Raw genomic sequence first — 20,733 nt, 5'->3', positions numbered from 1 at the left:
CAAAATGTGTAAGAAAAAAATATCTCTGTGTGTGTGTGTGTGTGTGTGTTTGTGTGCGTATATATATGTATATACATATGTACATATGTATATACATATATATATATGTATATATGTGTATATATATATATACATATACATATATATATACACACACACACACACACATATATATATATATATATATATATATATATATATATATATAGAGAGAGAGAGAGAGAGAGAGAGAGAGAGAGAGAGCACATAATTAAACAAAAGGCCACATGAACCACTGTTTCCGCTAAACCGTGTTTCAGTGGAAACAGTAATTAGTATTTACTACTAACTAGAGTGTGCTATTAATTTCCCTTTGGGGATCAGATTAGTTTATAAAATTAAAAAAATAAATAATTAAAATTAAACCTGCTTTGTGAAACAGACCCTAACATTATTGTAAGTCCAATGATCTTAGAACAGACTTTTGTCATCTTCTCCAGGCGGTTTCTGTTCTGGAGGCCCGAGGTTTTTGTAATCCTGAAAAACTGCAATTGTAGAGATGCATCACAGCCAACACTATAATCCAAAGGCACAGTCAGCCAAAATTGGAAACATAGTTATTATAAAGGAACTCACTGGGATGAGCATTGGCAGCTTTTATGAGAACCTCACATCAGATGGAAAACAGGTTCTGTAACGACTTAAGGTTATTTATAGGGGTGAAGTGCACGCAAGGGTCTAGTCTAGCAGGAATGTTAGGAATGTTGAATATTTAGAACCAATTATTGAACAATTCATATTCATCTTGCTGGAAAAATGTGCTTTACTATGGTCTAAAAGTGTTAGACCATAAAAAGGCCAATGTGTTTATCAAATTATGCCATGAGGAGGCTTCACAGAGAACTGTCTATGACCTGACAGGTATCCAAAATGAGACAAAGTGAAAACATTCGGGGTAACTCCTTCTAATCTCTGTCTCAGTGAAACACGTACATAAATATTAGAGTTGAGCTGGGTACTCGTTTAAGACGAGTATCGGGTACGGATAATGCATTTTTGACGAGTACGAGCATGATACGAGTAAAACTCTCAATATTTGTGCTCGTGCTGAAGGAAAATCCTTGTAGATGACTGTCTTCTGTGACTGGCCAGTCCACACTGCGCCCGCCCCTCCCTACAGACATCGCTGCCCCACTCTCGCACTCACACACAGACATTGACTGATCTCTCTGTGCATGGCTTCACTGTAGCTCACGTTGCTCTCCTTAGGTTTTCTTCAGCTTGCCTCTATTTCGGTCTATTTAAGGTTACTTGGTGAACTTGTTTCTCGTTATGTTTTGTTGCACATACGCTGTGCTTTTGACCAGACAGAGCTGAAAACTGCTCGTGTCGCGTCGGTTACTGCTTCCATTCCAGTCATTATTTTTGGTTTTGTTTTTTTACCTGCTTGTTCTTAGTTTGACACTTTCTCACCTCAGTTCAAATTATAATTTATATGCTGTAGAGATATTTTAATTGTTAAATAGCACACACACACACAGACACACACAGACACACACAAACACACACACACACATACACACATACACACAAACGTGCTATCTCTCTCTCTTCTTGTAATCAAAAACATTGATTTAACTCTCAATTTTGAGACTGTTCTGTAAACAGTTTTAAAATAAATAATAAATACAGCTGAATACTTCTGATCAATCCATATCAATTTCAGACTTAAAATAATGTACCGATTTAAGCCCCAGCCATTTCCGGTCAAACCACACCCATGTCAGGTTTAAATCTTGCCCATTTTGAGTACAGATACGGATACAGATCATATAGATGGTTGAACAGATACAGAAACAGATAGCGGTGTACTCGCTAATCCGTAATAAATATACTGTGACGCAATTTGTTGTGTAGGTGAAGGAATATGTCATATGTGGACAAAAAAACTGCTGCTTGAGCACAAATACTGGAGTTAACATAGCAGCCCTTCTGTACAGTGGGGTATTTGTGTGTTCATGGCTGCTGGGTGGCCCAACATGGAAGCACTTTGAACACAGAATTAGTCACAGTCATCTACTCTCAAAGAAAGTGATTACAAAACATTACAAAAATAATGATTACTTATTTAAAATCACTCCATGATTTTACAATGCAAATTCAGTGTACAAATTAATGTTTTGTAATACACAAGAGTCAATGTGAAAAAATATGTGGCCTGCAAAGATTAGAAAAACATAAAATAAGGAAAACCTCTATGTAAACACAGTGCTTTATTCAAGTATTTACATGAAAGTACTGTCTTTCCTGTCTGTGACCTATTCTAAATCACATTCAAGCTATTTGTTGACAAAGTGGTTTTATTTGTCGTTGGAAATCCGCTTTTAAGTACATTACCACCATCCACTACACTGGAGTGAGGTACAGTAATCTAATAAAAAAGGAGAAAAGCAAAAACAAACAAAACCCCAGGAAAACAATATATGTTATTCCTGACATCCTTGTGGTCTCACCTAGTCATTGAATTATTACATCTGCTCACCTCTAAACGTGCTCTTGCTAGTTGAAGGCTTTGGGAAGACTGCACTCATAAAACACTGAATAAATAGCCTCTCAAATATATCTGCTGCTATGTTCATTGACAAATGCAAAGAAGCAACTTGAGAGTCATGATTCTATTCTTGAACAACAATGACAATAAAAAAAGATAACAAGCTTGGGTGTAACTGACACCATTCACAGGTCAATCTTGACACATCTTACTATTATTACTATTTAACATAGCATGGGATGTAATGTGGGTGAACCGGCACTAAACTACTTAACCCTCATTATCATACTCATAAATTTAAAAAAATGAAAGTTGTACGTATTTGCAATTTGACAGTTGCGACATTTTCCCTTGGAGCAGTGCTACAGATGTGAATGCATGAATGGCTGCCTGATGTGAAACAGTCTTCTGAAACACTTGAGAGTTGAGTCAATGGAAATTTTCTCCACAGCTGGCCTCTGTGCACACGCCGACATTTTTCAGTATCTCCTAAAGACAAATACTAAATCACATGCAAGTAAAACACTGAGGGTGTGTTGGTTCTGATCCATTGTAATCACAAGCATATCAACAAACCTAAAGCACAGCCAGTCCTAGAGAATCGGATAGTGAGCCGCATTATGACTCACTGCAGACTGGAGAAAATTTACATTTTGCACTCAATGTTTTGAAGACAGGAAGCAGTGAGATTGTTGGCCCCCTCTAGAGCCAAAAAGTCTTCCATGAAGTCTAACGCTGATGCTGAGCCATGTGGAGAACTTCTTAACCCAGCACAGTTGAGACTGTTGACAAAGTATTAAGTCAGACACTTTCAATGACTTTGTGTGTTATTCTTGTTACTGGATCAACCCTGCTGTGAAAGGAAAACTTAAGAAGCATCCATTATGTGAAAGAAAATGTATCAGATGATAGTTCCAGGCATGCTGTTACCATATAATATAACATACATATGTCTCATATAGCCTGGAGTGGTGTGAAGAAGCAGTTGGGACAATTTCAGTGAAAATGACTACGGCTATATATAAAACCACTTATCCAAAGCTGTTTAAATGAAGAAACCTCTTGGATGAGAAGTGAAACGACTTCCAGAAATTTTGTTAAAGTTCATCACTAGAACCTGAAGACGCTTCTTAGCCGAGAGGTGCAAGAAACATTCTCTAAGTCCAGTGGATTGATTTAAACAGCTTTGGTTAACGATGACCTGGAACTTAGACAGATATAAAACCACTTACTGACAGAAGCTCTACTCCACAAAGTTTAGTCCAAAATCCATTTTCATTGGTAGGTTATGTTTATTGGCTCCATTTTTTGACAATGTCAGTGCTATATGTTAGAGATATATGGATGTCAAAGTGAAAGCATTTGAGTCTATAAAGTTAAAATTAGCTAGAGCCATGCTGTTGTTCACTCAGGGACTGACACAATTCTGACACAGTGGTGTCAATCCTAACATTTTGATAGTATCTGCATAAACCAATGCTAACTGCAGCCTTGCAGCTTACCACAAATGTTATCCGGTCTTCTTATTGTGTATTTCAGATGGTGCTTTCAGTCTCTGTCAGGATGCACAGGGTATGGTGTGGATAAGGTATAAAAATGGTACAGTAAGTGCAGTTGAAGTCTGGCTCATAAAGGTTAGGGTTGACAAAATGAATTCCTAAACCACAGGGAGCTACTAGAGGTGTCCTAGAGACCCTGTTTATGCCTGCATATCTCACACATGGATTCAGAAATAGATGACACAACCAAATGTAATTTAGTATACTGATGCACTTTACCTCACAGTCCCATACTTGTTAGCTGTCATAACTAAAGCGCCAAAATTAAATCTAAAAACAAAGATTTGAAATAGAAAATGCTGCTGCTCTTATTTTCCATGATAAGTATTCTTTCAAAGCATACATTTATTGGTCAGTCTCATGTTCATCTGCGAGTACATTTGCATCCCAGCTGAAGGTATTTTATTTTTCACTTTGTGAACACATGTATCTGCCGACCAGTGGGATGTGCTGCAGCAGACATTGCTTAATCCTTGTCACCATTTATATCATTATATACTGTTTATGTATTTAAAAAAGGCTTTGTTCAAGGGACTTGAAGCTGACCTGCTCCCTCACTAAGGCCTTGTTCAGACTAGTCGCCTATATCTGATTGTTAACCCATCCAGATTGATGTTGCATATCTCGTGTGTAGTCTAAACAGTCCCAATCGGATATTTGCGGGACAGATTGAAACCACATTTGGGAGGGAGTTCGTGTCAGATAGGGATGGAGGCGTCTGCAGAAGGAAAAGCTCACAACACTTCGATCGAATACGGCAGACAGCGTCGCCATATTGCCGCAGTTGCAATTATATGACCTCACACATTAATGCACTGAACAACGACTGCCACAACGTCGTTGCTACGGCAACCTGTCACATTGGCCGATAATGTGGCCCAGTGAACAGAGCCAGATCCTATTTAGACACTTGCTAAAAACAGTGGGAACAGTCAGCCCTAAAAACCAGATATGAAAGGAAATCTGATATGCCTGCAGTCTGAACGGGGCCTAATTGTGTACGCTGGTCCCTGCCAGGATGCACTGCTTTGTGCTGTGAATAGGAGGAATTCCTGCCAGCTTGTCACCAGTTAATACAGGATTTACCCACCATTATTCTGACCAGTTGCAAACCATTCTTGCACACTTTACAAATCAACAATTCTTACTGGCATTGCTCTAATCAGTGCATTTGTTTGTGTCACGTTTTGTTACCCTGTGAACATTTTTGTTTATCCTGACTCACTCGAGTCTTCATTGAAAACATGGATGGGATTCATTAGGGCAGCAGAACATGAATGGTATCCATGCGTGCCGTGGAGGAGGTTGTGAGTAACAGACATTCTAAAACCATTCTTTTCTGGTTATTTAATGCCCGAAAATTAAAACCACTTGTTATTTTGCTCCTAAAAATAAGTTGGGAATGTTAAATATAAAACTGCTGACAAACATTACCCAACTGAGCTACAAAAAAATCTTAACAAAATAATAAATCACAACTGAAGACTTAAGTACATAAAATATAGGCAGTGGTTGCAAAAAAACAGAAATTAATAATTATTTTTGATTGGCTCTTTTATTTTTATTTTCTCCAGGTACTTTGCTGATGCAGTATGGCCCCTGAATGCCCACAATGCCTCCTACGCCTTCTCTACAAGTACTGGTACATAGATTAAGACTACATAAACTTCCAGCATTGACACAGGAAGCTAATTAATAGACTTCTAGTGGAAAGCAGATGTCACGATAAGTCAAGGATCTCTTTCCACTCTGCTTTTAGTAAAAGAAGACGAAGCCGGAGAAGAAGATTTTTTTTTATTTTTGTAAAAACACTCAAGAAGAAGAAGAAATGTGAAACGCTTCACGAATTTTCATGTCATCCTTACGCAGGGGCCATGCTAATCTTCTCTGTATCGTTCCAATTTTAGTATATGTATTACTGAAGTAATAGAAGAAGAAGAAGAGGAAGAAGAAAAGGAAGAGGAAGATGAAGAATTATACTTGAAAAATATTAGTTCTTTCTCCACTCTATATATATATCACACACACACACACACACACACACACACACACACACACACACACACACACACACACACACACACACACACACACACACACACACACACACACACACACAGGGAGGCCTACAGGCATGGCATGCAAAGGAGAGGATGGTGGTAGAGCAGAAGGCAGCTCCTCTCTGGCGCGCCAAATGAGCAGCTTGTTCAGGAACGGTGCCTTGCTCAAAGGCACCTCGGCAGTACTGAGGAGGTGAACTGGTACTTTTCCACTGCCAACTCACACTCAAAATTTTTTGTCCACGGCAGGTCTTGAACCAGCCACCCTCCGGTCCCCAGACCAAGACCCCGCGTACTGCTGCCGCAAACATGACTCTACTGCTTGCTGAGAATGAGATGAGAAGTTTGGCTGTGCGTTCTAGGTTGAAATTGCTAGATTACATTAGATTAAATTATCATCAAACATCTCGTATGGCTTCCATTTAAAAACCATCTAGCAGCTCAAAAGCTTCATAACTGATTCTTTTATTCTAATTTCTTTGACTCTTGTTGACAGAAATCTAAAACCACCAATCTAGACTTTTAGAAGTGGGTATGATATAGTATAGCTTGAACAGATTCTTGTAGGTGCTGCAGAAATAATGTATATAAGTGCTGCACAGATGAGTTGAATGTTGTTCTTCAGAAACTAGTCACACAAGACTACCTGTTTCTCACTGCTTACAGTCTAAATGCTAAGTTACTCAGCTCCAAGCTCTGATGTGGCATTAGGCGTCTCATTGACCTCTCGCAATGATGACAAATCAGTGGATTTTCAGTGGTAAAATCTTCCTTTAAAAGAAAACTTACATGGATGCAAACTCAGAAGCTTTGGGGCAGTCATAGTTACCAGATCTAAACACAAATGTACAGATACTCAAAGGGGTTAAGCAACATACATTCTGTTACTAGTCTTCACTAATTTCATCCAAACATCAAATAAGGACATGCCTCTTGGAATAATTCTTTTCTATCCTCCCAGTTGAGCTCAGAGACATCTGAACCAAGGAGCTCTGATTCTGCTACTGCAGCTTCACGAGGCCCAAAACTTGACATAAATGCTGGGTTTCCTTTCATGTGTATTATTTGTCAACCATCTTTTCAGCAGTTAGAGGACAAATACTACCTAAATTTCTACCCTAAAAGGTTTAAACTTGATTTATTCTTTAAATAGAAGCAGGAGAGTCGTTAAGGAGTAAAATGAATATAGTAATATCTGTACCGTAGTCTGTAGCTCAGACTATTATGCTCAGTCTAGATTAGGTGGTTAATAATTAAACAATTAATCACAAAATCTCAAGGACAAAATTACATTAGAATCTTTGCCTTGTCACATTATTGTAGAAGTAAGACAACTTCTTAATTTCCCTCCCGTGAGTCAGGTTTGATGAGTCGACATGTAAAATTTACTGTACCTCTCAGGCCTATTATCTTCTGCATGTAAGCAACAATAACACTCACATAGAGACTGAGCTCCAGAAAACCGAGACACAAGAGGATTACAGACCTTCTGAAAAGTTATTATTGCTCAGTGGTGACTCTGCTTTTCAGAATTATTACTTTAAATTTCCATGGTCATAAAACTCAACGTAAATCATCTACTCAGGACAGAAAATCTATTAAGAATTGTATCTAACAAGAAGCAGAATAATATGAATATGAGTTTCTTCTTTTTACTTTTAATGCTAAGACCAAGCACACTTTTCAGACTAATTTCTCATAAGCTTTGGAAAAGAGACATGTGTTGCATATTTTGGTTTGGAAAAGACCCAGCATTCCCCCTGTGCTCGACCCCAGCATCACTTAAACACATCATGGTGGGCTGTAAAATGAGCCTCACTCAAGGCAGATATACATGGAGACACGGCCAGGTCCTCAGATGTGTAGCTGATAAACTCAAGCGCAAGAGGGTTTCCATCAACGCCTTACCCACCAACAACCAGGATGACCGCCAACACCCACTATAGTTTGTTCAGGAGGGGGAAAAGCAGAGGGCAAGCCCCCACACCTTGACCTGGGCCCAATGAATGCAGCCAGGTACTGGCAAATGCAAGTTGACTTGGATCAGAAGCTCCTTCTCCCCCCGGAAATCGCAGTGACCACCCTGTATCCGGACCTTGTCCTATGGTGCAACACCTGCGAGCTCATGTACATTGTGGAGCTAACAGTTCCTTGGGAGGATGCCATAGAAAAAGCATACGAATACAAAAAAACTGCTGTACTTCAAACCTAGTGGCTGAGGCAGAGGACAGGGGCTGGAAGGCAAGGGTGCGCCTGGTGGAGGTGGGGTGTAGGGGCTTTGTGGCCTCCTCAAGGGCGAAGTTCCTTAGGAAGGTTGGAGTCAGGGAACAGGCTCACAGACAGTCCATCAAAGAGCTGGCCAATACTGCAGAGCGGACGGGCCATTGGTTGTAGCTGAAGAGGAGCGACACCATCTGGGCTGCCAAAGCACACCCAAGTCTGATCAACCTGGGGTGGGCCTGCCTCAGCTGAGGGCATATTGTAATAACGGGTTGAAACGCTCCATGATCTGCGGGCACAACTGATGATGTGTCCCAGTGGCTAACCAAGGCCATAAAGCAGCAGCTCCTACTCTACTCAGGTATGTGCTCAGGCACAAGCTTGGCTCAGGAAGCAGGACACCCTTGCCATGCATAGTCCCTGGGATTGTACCATCTAGTCCGTTAATATAAGCTTGCCAAAACATTTATTAGGGAGAAATGATCGCTCATGTCAGAAGATCTGGTTAAACTCAAGGAATGTGTACGTATCACATTTCTGAATTTTTTACAAATGGAGAGTTACGGATCAGTGGATATCGTTTGTATTGTCTGACATGTGAGTGAGATTAGGAACCTGCCTGGAAATGTCTGGATGTCTGGAGACATTTCCAGATCGTTTGGATGAAATCAGCAGACCCATTTATGTGATAATTATTTCCGTATAGTTTGTGTTGTTGCTTCTAATTCTTTCGCCAAGTTATACAAAAGATAACTGTGATGCTGATGAGGTTGCAAAAACAGTAGACTGGTCGGTAACACCTGTTGTAGTTCCCTTTTCAACATATTCCAAAGGGAAAGGATGATGAAAGCAGAAGCAAGAAAAGTTTGATGGTGGGAAAACAAAATGTGGCCTTTCAACCTTGTGGATTTTATACATGAGCTGAAACCAGGCAAACTACTGGGTTTAAAGAAAATATTTCCCAAATTGCCCGTAGGAGTGAGTGTGTGTGTGTATGGTTGTCTGTCTTTGTGTGTGGCTCCGCGGTGCACTGGCATCATGCCTGGAGTGTCCCCCGCCTCACGCTCTATGCCAGCTGAGATAGGCTCCAGCTCCCTGTGACCCGCTACAACAGATGAAGCGACAGAATTTCATACTTACCAAATCTCTTATAACCAAAGGACTGCACCTCCTCCTCATCAGCAAAGTCGTCTGGAGGGAGAAAACAAAAGTAATTAAATACATCCCAATGAAGGGTCACAGTATAGGTCAAGAAGACACAAACTAAGACATAGATGACATAACCATCTAAAAAATTACAATCACTAAAGGCTCAATTGCTACATATTTTTAGTATTCCCCTTTCATTTTCATCAGAAAGGTTTGTTTGGTTTTATTTCAAATAAATCCTAATCTGTGATTAATATCATGAGTTGTAGTTGAAAGATCTTTAAAAGGCTGGTAGCAAAGGTTGCTAAACTTTGTAGCAAATGTTTTGTATGTGTTACGGTCCATTGAAGACATTAGTAATGTAGCACTTCACTAGAGAAAGAAATACATTGTTTGGCTCGGTTTGGCTCAGCTGTTTAATTTCAGATATATTACAGTTTTCCTTCATTTGATGAAATGATTTCCATGCCTGCTGACGCTGTCACCTCAAAACTGACTCTTATGCCTCACAGACCATTTCTGACCTTTGAAAATGAACACACACTGTATGCACCAGAGATCTTCAGAAAGAACCATTGCTCTCCATCAGAGAATGGCTGATTGAACAGGTTAAAGACGAAAGCTGGTGGAACAGGTGTCTGTGTTAAATATGTACTCGTGAATTAAACATGCAGTCTGGGGATGTCCATAAAAATGTTCTGGGAAGAAATCAGTGTGACTTTAGCACAAACACCTCAAGACAGCGAGCAGAGTGACATAAGATCATCTAAACTGTTATAAAACAGTTCATTTTAGGAATTTGTCCGTCCCAATACCCCTGATACCCCATTTCCTATTTGTGTTTCTAAGCCACATTAATAGGTCTCCTTTCAATTGTAATGTCACCAAAAGTGTATCTGGTTTTTGGGGAGCCATCGTAGGAAACAGTGTTCAGTTTTTAGCTGATACATTGAAAACAGGGGATTAAAAAAAAAAAAGATAAAAGGTTCCGATTTTGCGTAATTAAGATTCAAGGATAAATAATATCCAAGGGTTTGTTCAACAGAACAGGTAGAGATATCAGTGAACACTTATTAGTGGCTTTAAAATAAAAAGTCCAAGCAACAAAAGCTGGATACAATTTAGAAGTATAAGCTACAGGTAACCTGTGGTTATACACTGTGAGCACAATGCCCAGCTTTGTGTTCGTGGTCTAACAGGGACACCAAAGGTGGCAGGAAGCATGCACCTTTTATCCAGTGTGAAGTGTGTGTTGAGAATCCATTAGAATCTGACATGGACAAACAGTTTAAACCCTCATTTACTTTTAACCACAGCAAACCAGTTCTTTTAGAAAGTTCAGTCTGACTCATTTTTTTCTTCTGTGCTTTGGAATTCCACTCTTAATTTGTCCAAATTAAACATGTTTTCTAACTCAAGTCCCTGAAAATAAATTAACAAAAGAAAACAGGTTTAAAACCACCTCGGATGTCATATTTCACTTGTCCACATGTCACTTTCTCGTGATGCCGATATTATCATGATCGTGATTTAGGTGAGGAGTAGGGGTAGTGTGATGTGCAGCGACCAGATGTAACCAAAAAAAAAAAAAAGAAGAGAAAGAAAACTGGGTCCTTCAATTGAAACCAGATGTCAGACGTGAATCGTAACCCACGCATTCCTCCCGCTCACAGGAGAAAGAGGCAGAAAAGTGCCAAAGATCGATGTTGTGTGAGCAGAAAATAGATGAAATCCACACCACTAATTCTTCATAACTTCTACTTTACCGATTTTTTTAAAAAAAGTATAAATAAACCTACCTTTCATTGTTGTTTGCAGGACTCCACCGTTGTGTAGATGTAGTTTGAAGTTATTTCCACAGCATCGCGGTGGAGGTTCCCCCCAAAAGCTCCTGTAGAGTGCGCGACTCCAGGGATCATCCAAATAACTAGTTTTGTTGATGTTGTTGTTGTTGTTGTTGTTGTGTGTGTGTGTGTGTGTGTGTGTGTGTGGTAAGATCTCAAAACTTCATCCGTGACTCTTCAGCTCCACTCGATCTCCAACATCGCAGGTAACTTCAGTGTTCACATGCAGCAGCAAAAGGCAGTAAAGTTTGCTGCAAGTGGAGAAATGCGAGCAGGAATGAAAAATCTGATCAATCTGGTTGCTGAGGAGGTGAGAATATATCCTGGTGTGCACTCAGCACTCCGGTGGTACCCGCAGAAAGTCTATGAATCCAAACTGAGAGGAAGTGGTGCACCCGGAGGGCTGCTGGAAGAAACCACGTGTTCCTACATCTGTCTGCTCTCTCTCTCTCTCTCTCTCTCTCTCTCTCTCTCTCTCTCTCTCTCTCTCTCTCTCTCTCTCTCTCTCTCTCTCTCTCTCTCTCTCTCTCTCTCTCTCTCTCTCTCTCTCTCTCTCTCTCTCTCTCTCTCTCTCTCTCTCTCTCTCTCTCTCTCTCTCTCTAGCCAATCATGAATTGATAATTCCATTTTAAAAAATCATCTTGTTTCAGTTTTAAACCTGAACAAAGTTAAGTTAGACTGCAGCAAAGCCCAGAATTAAATACTTTTCCTGTTTTGGTGATGCCATTTCTATTTTATAATGATGGTTGGCAAAGACAACCTGTGAATAACCTAAGCACGAATATATTAAATGTTAATTCCAGCCAGCTACAGAAAGAGTATTACCTTGGAAATCAATTCTAAAAAATATTAAAGTTTTATATTACAATTTCACTAATTAAAAGGATGTCACTATATACAACAGTGTATTTCTGCAATACAGTGTAAAACAAACAGATCACTATTACGTGAAAGCTTATGAATGCAAGTCAGCACTCAAAGAGTGGCAAATCCACTCTGTTTCACCATCACATCTTTGAACCTAAAAATAAAAGTCTCAGTTTGACTAGTTTGAAACTAATTTAAGAAAATAATTATTTTCACCATTGGCTTACCAGTGGTTTTGTTCGGGATGTATCTTCATAACATTTAAAGACATGTTAGTTTCACCTCATTGGTTGTGGTTTCCACCAACTCCTGTGCCCATCACTGCAGCTGTTAAATGCTACTACACTATTGTTAACCCATCTGTGTTTCCAGTGTGAAGCAGTAATTAGTAAGCTTTAACCTTTTCAGCATGAACGGCTGCCTACTGTTAAAAATTGATGAAATCCACTAAAGTGAGTAAAAACACTGAAGCTGTGAGCCATTAAACCAAAATATATGAAATGATGCTACAATTCAGTATAGTGCTGAGGGCATCCACCCTGCTCACAATCATCATTCAATCATTCACTGTCACTGTATAAATGTTGATTTTAACAGCTTGTAATCGTGCATGAAGTACAGTGTTCATCCATTGTCCGTTTACAAGAGACAAGGTTGTGCATGCAGAAAAATAAAACACAATAATACATCTGATCTAGTTAACCATGAAGTTTCTACTCCTAACACACTTGATGCTTGCTTACTGAGATGTTTTTGCAATGCCATTCAATTATATCAAGTTGAGGGAAGAGGATCATTGATATTTCTACCCAAATCCTACCCAAATCAGTCCTCTGCTGTTTTGTGCTTTACTTCAAGTTTCAGAGAAAAAGTTCATCCCTTATCAGTGTTTAGCTCTTCAATTCAGAACCTCTATGTGAAAACCATGAAGTTTCGTGCGCTGAGTACTACACCTTGAATTTTGCACACAAAAAAATACTCCAAAAGCCTTAAAGTACACTTCTGCTCCCACAGAATGAGCATTATCATTTATATTTGTGGGATCATATGCATATAGCTCAGACTTTCCTTTTGTTAACCATTTTATGACAAACCATGGGAAAGCGTGTGGATAGCATTTCTTCCTGTCGTGTTATAGGAACCAGGATGCAGAGGCTGTAGACTAAGATGCAGCACTGGCTGTCCTTCATTATTACCTAGTGAGGACCCTATTTTCTGGGTCGCAGCATGTAAAAAGGGCACATTTTTCTTTAGGTGGACAGGGCATCAATTACGAGATAGAACTCTCTCACCCCAAGTCACTTGCAGTCAATTCATGAGAGTCAGTTAACCTGAAGCGCATGTTTTTGGAGATGGGAGGAAGCCAGAGAACCCGGTTGTCTCTGGGTTCTCTAGCGCAGACACGGGGAGAACGTGTAAACTCCACACAGAGCGGGACTCGAACCGCCTTGCTATGCGATGACAGCGCTACCCACTGCACCACTGTGCCGCTCGGAATAACATTTCCTTTTCCTAAAAATACTTCAGTAGAACAGCTGGCCCTAGTTACCCATGGCCTCAACACATGGTCTTATGTGAATATGGGTTGGCTGAATATTTATTGTAACCCACGTGTTCAAATGATGCAGCTCTATAACAGTTAGTGTTCTTATTACATTAGCATAGCTGCCAAACAATTTCTTAGTACATTGTCCTTGCGTGTGTCGTGTGTGTGTGTGTGTGTGTGTGTGTGTGTGTGTGTGTGTGTGTGTGTGTGTGTGTGTGTGTGTGTGTGTGTGTGCGCGCGCGTGCATGTCTTGTGTGCCTGTTGCACTTATGTTTTCTGTTTAATGGACAATTTAAGAGTTGATGGCAGTGCAGTCAGACAGATCATCCCACCACATCTTACATTCATTCATTTGACAAGCTTCAATTTTTGTTTGCATTATGGACAATTAAAAACAATTTTAGCAGCTTGTGAACAACCCTTTTGCCAATTGAGCCAGTATCTTTCTCTTTTATTTATGAGTATACTTAATACTTATAAATACTATATAAAAAAAGACTTCATAAAATAGAAGGCCACATTTCACTTCCCTGATGCAAACAGTTTGTATTTCAGTGTCAGATCTTTACCAAAAGATGTCTAACTCCAGAGCTGGTCTTACGTGACATGCTTTTGTGGGTCATCTGTGTTGCTGCATGCAGACAAAATCCAAACACTTAAGTGCAAAGTGTAAACAGTTACCCGTGTCTGACATGACTATGCAACCTCTTGTGCAAAACAAGCCTGTTTAATGCTGGATTAACAGGCATCAACATAAAGACTGTAATAGGATAACACTCAGGTGGAAGCAGCATAAATAGACCTGGTCGGATCAAGGGAACTTCACCACTGGTGACCACATAGATCACTTCATTTATTCCTGCTGGTAAGTTATGTTGTCTTTTTTACATCTTGTACTCAGCTTTAGTTAACTTTAATATTTCCTCAATCTCACGATACATTTTGTCAGCATGTGATTTTGTAATAACAAAACTTAGCTTGAAAGCATCATGGGAAAAATCTCATCATCTTATCTTCTCATTATTTTATATCCCAACTTAACATGAATCAGCATATAAAGACTAGTGACTACAACATCAGGTCTGTCATTTTGTGAGTTAATGTATTTATAATTGCAAATCCTAAACACCTCTGGTCTCATCTCAGTGCTTATCAAGACAGCTGCTCGAGTAGGAATGTAAAGTTGTGTCTGCGACTTTGGAAATGTGGCAGACAAGTCTGTCTTTATTACTGGTGATGGAACTGACAATATAATATCAGAATTCTCTTAAAGTCTTCCTGTTGTATGCTTTTTTTGACTTGATAGATCCTGACCTCATATCATGACAAATGGTTCAGACATTATTACAACCTTGAAAGTTTTTATCTTAAGAATGGCATGATGGATCCTATTATGTGTCTCAGCTCTGACTGTTGACATTGGTGGTGAGGCATAAAGTCTTCCTGATAAATATATAATTCCAGAGATTATGGAAAAGAAGGAATATTTTACTTCATTTTTGGAGTTTACTTTTTTCAGTGTTATCAGATAAAGCACCACAAACTTTGACATACAAAACAATTAATCTTAAACTAAATGCTCTATCTCTGTAATGTACAGATAGACCTTCATACACAGCAGAAACTTTCCACCTAAATTTGATTATAAGCTTCCGTGCATTATTAGTACGGCATCCGTAAACATTGACTATTCACTTTTGAGCTGAAACTCATTTGTGTGGCTGTGTTGACCCAACCATGTCTTATTAATATTATTTGCTTTTGGAACACACTGGTTGACTGTTTTTGGTCCAGACAATGTGCAGCACCACCAAGTGGTAGACCTACTTATGATCATGCACACCAGTGACGCTTGACTTTATCGAGCTCAAATCCTATTAGCTTTCTTAGACCAACTGAAACCTAGTTTGGGTTCCCCTCTTCAAACATGTTTTGCCCACATATGACCTCATAAGCAGTGGGGCTCAGTGTGATCATGAGTGAAATTATTATTCTGACAGACAATGACTAAATGGGATTTTCAAAGTCAAAGTCAATTTTATTGTCAAATGTACCATATATGCACGACATACAGCACATATGAAATTGCAGTCCTCTCAGACCCACGGTGCAACAGGCAGTACAACACAGGTAGTACAACGCAAAGTATAAGACAAAACACAAAAGGATGGTAAACATCTCTATACACTCTCTAATTTCGTAAGGGGAGGTGACGTGTGCGCAGTCCCTGAGGCAGGGCAGGGTGAGGGTAGAGTTCAAGGCAGGGGGCAGAGCAGGGAGGGAGTTGAGCCTCCTGACCGCCTGGTGAAACAAAATGTCCTTGAACATGCTGGTTTTGACCCGCAGACTCTGCCGTCTCCTCCCTGATGGCAGCAGGCTGAAAAGGCTGTGAGAGGGGTGGGTGGGATCACCTGCAATGCTGATGGCTTTGCGGATGAGGCGGGTGGTATAAATGTCTGTGAGGGAAGGGAGAGAGACACCAGTGATCTTTTCAGCTGCTCTCACGATGTGCTGTAGGGTCTTGTGGCAGGAAACGGTGCAGGTGCCACACGGTGTGGTCTGACGCCCAAAGGTGGGGGAGGGCGCGGGCTTTGTAGGCATCATTAAGATAAGACAAGACAAGATAAGATGAGATGACCTTTAATTTAATTTATGTATCGTGTAGACATTGTCCAGGATGTTAGTTCCTTTGGTGGCAAAGTTGATATGTCCATGTAATTTGGGAAACACACTCTTTGGGTTTACATGGTTGAAGTCTCCCGCCAGAAAGAGGAAGGCATCTGGGTGGCTGCCTGCTGCTCACTGGTGTGATGGCAGGGTTGTTTCAGTGCCTCTCTCCCATTGCTGTTACTGAGGTGGGAGGGATGTATACTGCTACCAGCAATAAGGCAGAAAACTCCCTGGGCAGGTAGAATGGCCGGCATCTGATCATCATAAACTCCACCAGAGGAGTGTGTGCAGACCACAGCAGCATCTTGGCACCAAGCATCTCTGATGTAAACACAAAGTCCCCTGCCGCAGATCTTCCCCCCTCGACGAGTCCTTTGTCAGCCCGGTATCATGTTAGCCGGGCTATCTGAATGGCACAGTCTGGGACACTGTTGGTGAGCCATGTTTCTATATTCCACATTCTTTATCAGTCTGAGAGAGAGTTCCATGTTTTATTTTGCAGACGGAGCTCAAGATGAAACTCCTGTTTGGTTGGGCTGTCCTGGTGCTCACGGTAGGAGTCATTTGCTCTGATCCAGAGGACCAACCCATGAGCAACTCAGAGGACATGTTAAAACGTGAGTCAACACAGAAGAATCCAAATCCAACTTTGCATAACTATAACCCAGAAGAATGAGAACCTACGTACACAGACCTTATGGAAGAATCTAAATTCATCTTATCAGCAGTCTTTTAGCATTCACTTTATAGATATACCTTTGTGGACTGAAGTGTTTTATTATTGATGTTCTGAATTTTGTTCAGCTTTGTTCCGGACCACTTACACAACATTGCAGTACTGTACTTGAATTAAGTCACAGGGTTTTTTGGCATTCATGAAATAATTAATGAAAATCTCATTCATGTTTTGGTTCCTTTCCTCAGAGTTGTCCATGAATGGCGAGAAACTTGTGAATGAAGAGGTAACGAGAGCTCTGTATGGGGTGAAACAGATGAAGGAGATGATGTTGAGTAATGAGCGGAAGCATGAAAACCTCATGAAGTCCCTTAAGTACAGCAGTAACAAGAAGAAGGTTTGGCCAACTCTAACATAATGAAAGGGACAGACATTAAAGCTAACAAATGACAGTGTTTTTTATTCTGCTACCAGGGAGCAGCCCAGCTGACTCAGGAGGTAACTGAAAAGTTGCAGGAGGCAGAGGAGCAGTGTAGAGACTCCCTGCACTCTGAGTGGGAGGCCTGCAGACCCTGTCTGGAGGACGCATGTAAAAGCTTTTACACCTCCACCTGCCGTAGGGGATTTGCCACTTTCCATGCCAAGGTATGATAACTGCTGCTTCAGTCTCTTTGATCTCCATGTTATTGAAGCAGGATTATCAGTTTTTTTTAATCAAATCATTTCCCTTTGTTGGTGCTTTATTCTCCATGTTGTCATTAATGACAGTGAAGCAGCACAACGAATGATAAAATCTATGTATTCCAATGCAAAAAACCAAGAATGTGTAATAACATATTTTAAAATAATGAATGCTTCTGTATTTTAGTTACCTAACATTTTGTTGATTGTTGATATCATATTTATGGAGGTATCTCTTATTTTTAATCCCGTTTAATACGTTAGGTGCAGAACTTATTCCATAAGGTGTCCAGGCGTTTTGGGCCCCAAGTGCCTCGCGTTGATCCAGCTGACATCCTCGTAAATCAAGACCCTGTGGATGCAGAAGATGAGTTTTTACGCATCGAGAACTCCTTCAACCGCCTGAGAAGCAAAGTGGGCTCTCTGGTAGACTGCAGCGTTGCCCTGATCTTCCGGATGCGCACTAAGCTTAACAAAGTCCTCCAGAGGGCCTTCTTGAATGACACCAACATCCCGACAGAGGAGGCCACCACTGATCCCTACAGCCCCAGTCGAGACTCAGGCTTCCTGCAGGGCATTGGGTTGGAGGAGGCGCTGGAGTCCTTCTTTGATTTTGGCAAGAGCGTGGTCGATGAATTTGGTGCTGTGGTGACCCAGATGTTTGATGGGGTCCATGAGAAAGTGGTGGCAGAGACAAAGAAAGGTAGTATGTGGGTGGGGGAGGGCATTAATAAAACTACAAGTACTGATTTATCTGTTTTGGGTATTTAATATTAATTGCTGCTATGACAAATTGGAATGAATACATGTTTGGTTTTGGTAGCATATGGCGGATATTGCTGGGACAACATTTGAAAATATTGCAAAAAAGCCAGTTTAACTGTGGCAGCTTTTCATATTTAAAAAAATTGTATTACAGAGATGCAGCCTGTTGTCTTTTTCCTTAACATTTAAATGCAACAATGAATAAAGCAATCTTAATTAACAAGAAAAAACACTAATGTTTAAATATTTCTCTGATTGGTGTAGCAAGGGACGCTTTCCCCAGTTTCATGCAGAACAGGAAGTTGTGCCGAGACCTTCGCAAACAGCCCTCAGAGTGCTGGAAGCTCCAGGACCAGTGTGAGGCCTGCCAGGGTGCCCTGCTCACAGGTGACGCATCACTACCCTCTCCGCTTGTGTTACTATCATCTTCACATGCATCTCATGACTTCTCTGCTTCCTGTCTCCAGAATGTCCAAGTGTTAGAGAGCTGCATGAGGAGCTGGATGCAGTCTCCCAATTGGTGAACGATTCCAAAGAGCAGTACGAGGAGATCTTGTCTATTGTCCAACGTCACATTGAAGAAACAACCAACTGGCTTTTCAACATGGCAGCTGAGTTCAGCTGGGTGGCTAAAACTTTGAACAACAGCAGCAATCCTGAGAACATCTTCCGGGTCACCATGGTGAGGAGGAGGCCTAAGAAAAAATGTTCTAACAGTAGTTATGTTTCAGCACAAGTACAGTTCTGACACTCTATACTTTCACTCTATACTCTTACTGAACACAGAGAGATCAAAATAGGTTAAAAAAAAAGTACACCAGGTGGAGAAAACCATGTTTTAGTGGTGGAAAAAATTAACTTTACTTATTTTAATTACCAGGTGGCGCCAAAGAGCCCCGAAGACCAGAATGCTTCTGTGACTGAGACCAAGGTGGAGGTGAACATCCTGCAGTCTCCACCATTTATCCTCTCTGTTCCTGGGGAGTTGGACATGCAGGACCCAACCTTTATCCAGTATGTGACCCATGAGGCTCTTAACAAGTACAAGGAAATGGTCAGGTGAGACTTTCCATGGCCTCCATTGTTCCATATACAGTTATTCAATTTTACCGGATAGGTGCCATAATCTCACCATTTTCTTCAGCCCATAATGTGTACAATGTTTTCTTCAGATAATTCTTATTAATTTTGTTTGCAATATTATTTTTTTTCGTCACAGGTTGGTTGAGGAGTAAAACTACAGCATCTCAATTTTTCAGCTTCGATCAGAGCTTTCACTGTCAATAAAAGTATATTGTGTTCCTGTAGAGAATCATAACATGGTTGAAGAGTAAATATACTGAAACAGAACCATGTCAACCATTTCTTTACACTAAAAAAAAAAGAAGAAAATGTGCTCCTGTTGTCAATAAATAAAAATTTAATAATAGTGCGTGTGACTCACTGGCTCAGACAGCAATACACTAATGTGATGCACAAGAAGATCTAGGTGTCTGGATCAACACCGTTTGTCAAGAACAAGAGGTGCAATAAACACTTTGTACTATATTTTTATTTTTCTGTACAAAATCATATTAGTTACCTTTCCCAGGATTTCCACAGTCATTTTTGAGCTCCCCTCTTGTCTCAGTTTGAGGAATAACAACGTGAGGTTTGTGCCACACACAAAGAAATGGAAACAATGAACAACATGCCTTTGCAACCTTTCTGTTTTGCAACCAGTCATCACAGGACAGGTAGTGAAAACACCTATGAAAATCTCTGATTGGACATTTGTATTTAATAAAATCATTAAATCTCCGGTCTGATCAAAGTGTGTTCCTAGTTTTTGTTTAGTCCATTATCTCAACTTCCCTCCAGAACTGAACCACAATCTTGACACTTTTTGTTATTTCGATACCTGGGAGTCAAAATAACAAAACCATAAGGGAGGCTCAATACAGGAAAATATATTTGAGAATTACTGTTCTCTAAAAGACCACTGCTTTGCATAATCATTTTTACAAATTAAGAGATGAATGTGTGCGGTTGGCTTTGAATAAAACATTACGTACATGATAGTTACAGAAGTTGATGGAATTGTAATGAGAAATACCATAGAAATTATGAAGTAACTATAACAGATGCTTCTTTACCATCTCTTACAATGTTTAACTGTAAATGTGT

At 40.2% G+C, this 20,733-nt stretch overlaps 2 protein-coding genes and 1 non-coding gene across 3 annotated transcripts in view; 1 reads left to right on the top strand and 2 right to left on the bottom strand.

The window, feature by feature from the left end:
• The window catches only part of LOC137612481 (collectin-12-like), a 41,521-nt gene extending 29,796 nt beyond the window's left edge, over window positions 1-11,725 (bottom strand). The window contains exons 1-2 of the mRNA XM_068341020.1: window positions 11,318-11,725; window positions 9,510-9,560 (exon numbers count right to left, since the gene is read on the bottom strand). Coding sequence (XP_068197121.1) covers window positions 9,510-9,560; window positions 11,318-11,324 — 58 coding nt within the window. The 5' untranslated portion in view covers window positions 11,325-11,725. The remainder of the gene's footprint in view (window positions 1-9,509; window positions 9,561-11,317) is intronic.
• On the bottom strand, window positions 5,914-6,018 carry LOC137612909 (U6 spliceosomal RNA). Its single transcript, XR_011038891.1, has one exon. It is a non-coding gene; the product is annotated as a U6 spliceosomal RNA (small nuclear RNA).
• A 2,826-nt stretch (window positions 11,726-14,551) lies between the features above and the next one.
• Window positions 14,552-19,921, top strand: clul1 (clusterin-like 1 (retinal)). The gene is made up of 9 exons (XM_068340376.1): window positions 14,552-14,640; window positions 16,948-17,062; window positions 17,370-17,518; window positions 17,596-17,766; window positions 18,067-18,505; window positions 18,832-18,954; window positions 19,035-19,249; window positions 19,448-19,626; window positions 19,787-19,921. The coding sequence occupies exons 2-9, from the start codon at window positions 16,960-16,962 to the stop codon at window positions 19,800-19,802; spliced, it is 1,395 nt and encodes a 464-aa protein (XP_068196477.1). The 5' UTR covers window positions 14,552-14,640; window positions 16,948-16,959; the 3' UTR covers window positions 19,803-19,921.
• Window positions 19,922-20,733: the final 812 nt, after the last annotated feature.

This window comes from Antennarius striatus, chromosome 18, assembly GCF_040054535.1.
Source record: "Antennarius striatus isolate MH-2024 chromosome 18, ASM4005453v1, whole genome shotgun sequence".
Classification (NCBI taxonomy): domain Eukaryota; kingdom Metazoa; phylum Chordata; class Actinopteri; order Lophiiformes; family Antennariidae; genus Antennarius; species Antennarius striatus.
Note: the sequence above shows the minus strand (reverse complement) of the source record. Positions and strands in the feature narration are given on the sequence as shown.

Bases quoted from the DNA above. Each gene is read 5' to 3' on its own strand.
- clul1 (XM_068340376.1), top strand. From the start codon at position 16,960: ATGAAACTCCTGTTTGGTTGGGCTGTCCTGGTGCTCACGGTAGGAGTC. The intron at 17,063-17,369 runs GTGAGTCAACAC...TCCTTTCCTCAG, and splicing joins CTCAGAGGACATGTTAAAAC to AGTTGTCCATGAATGGCGAG. The intron at 18,506-18,831 runs GTAGTATGTGGG...TGATTGGTGTAG, and splicing joins GGTGGCAGAGACAAAGAAAG to CAAGGGACGCTTTCCCCAGT.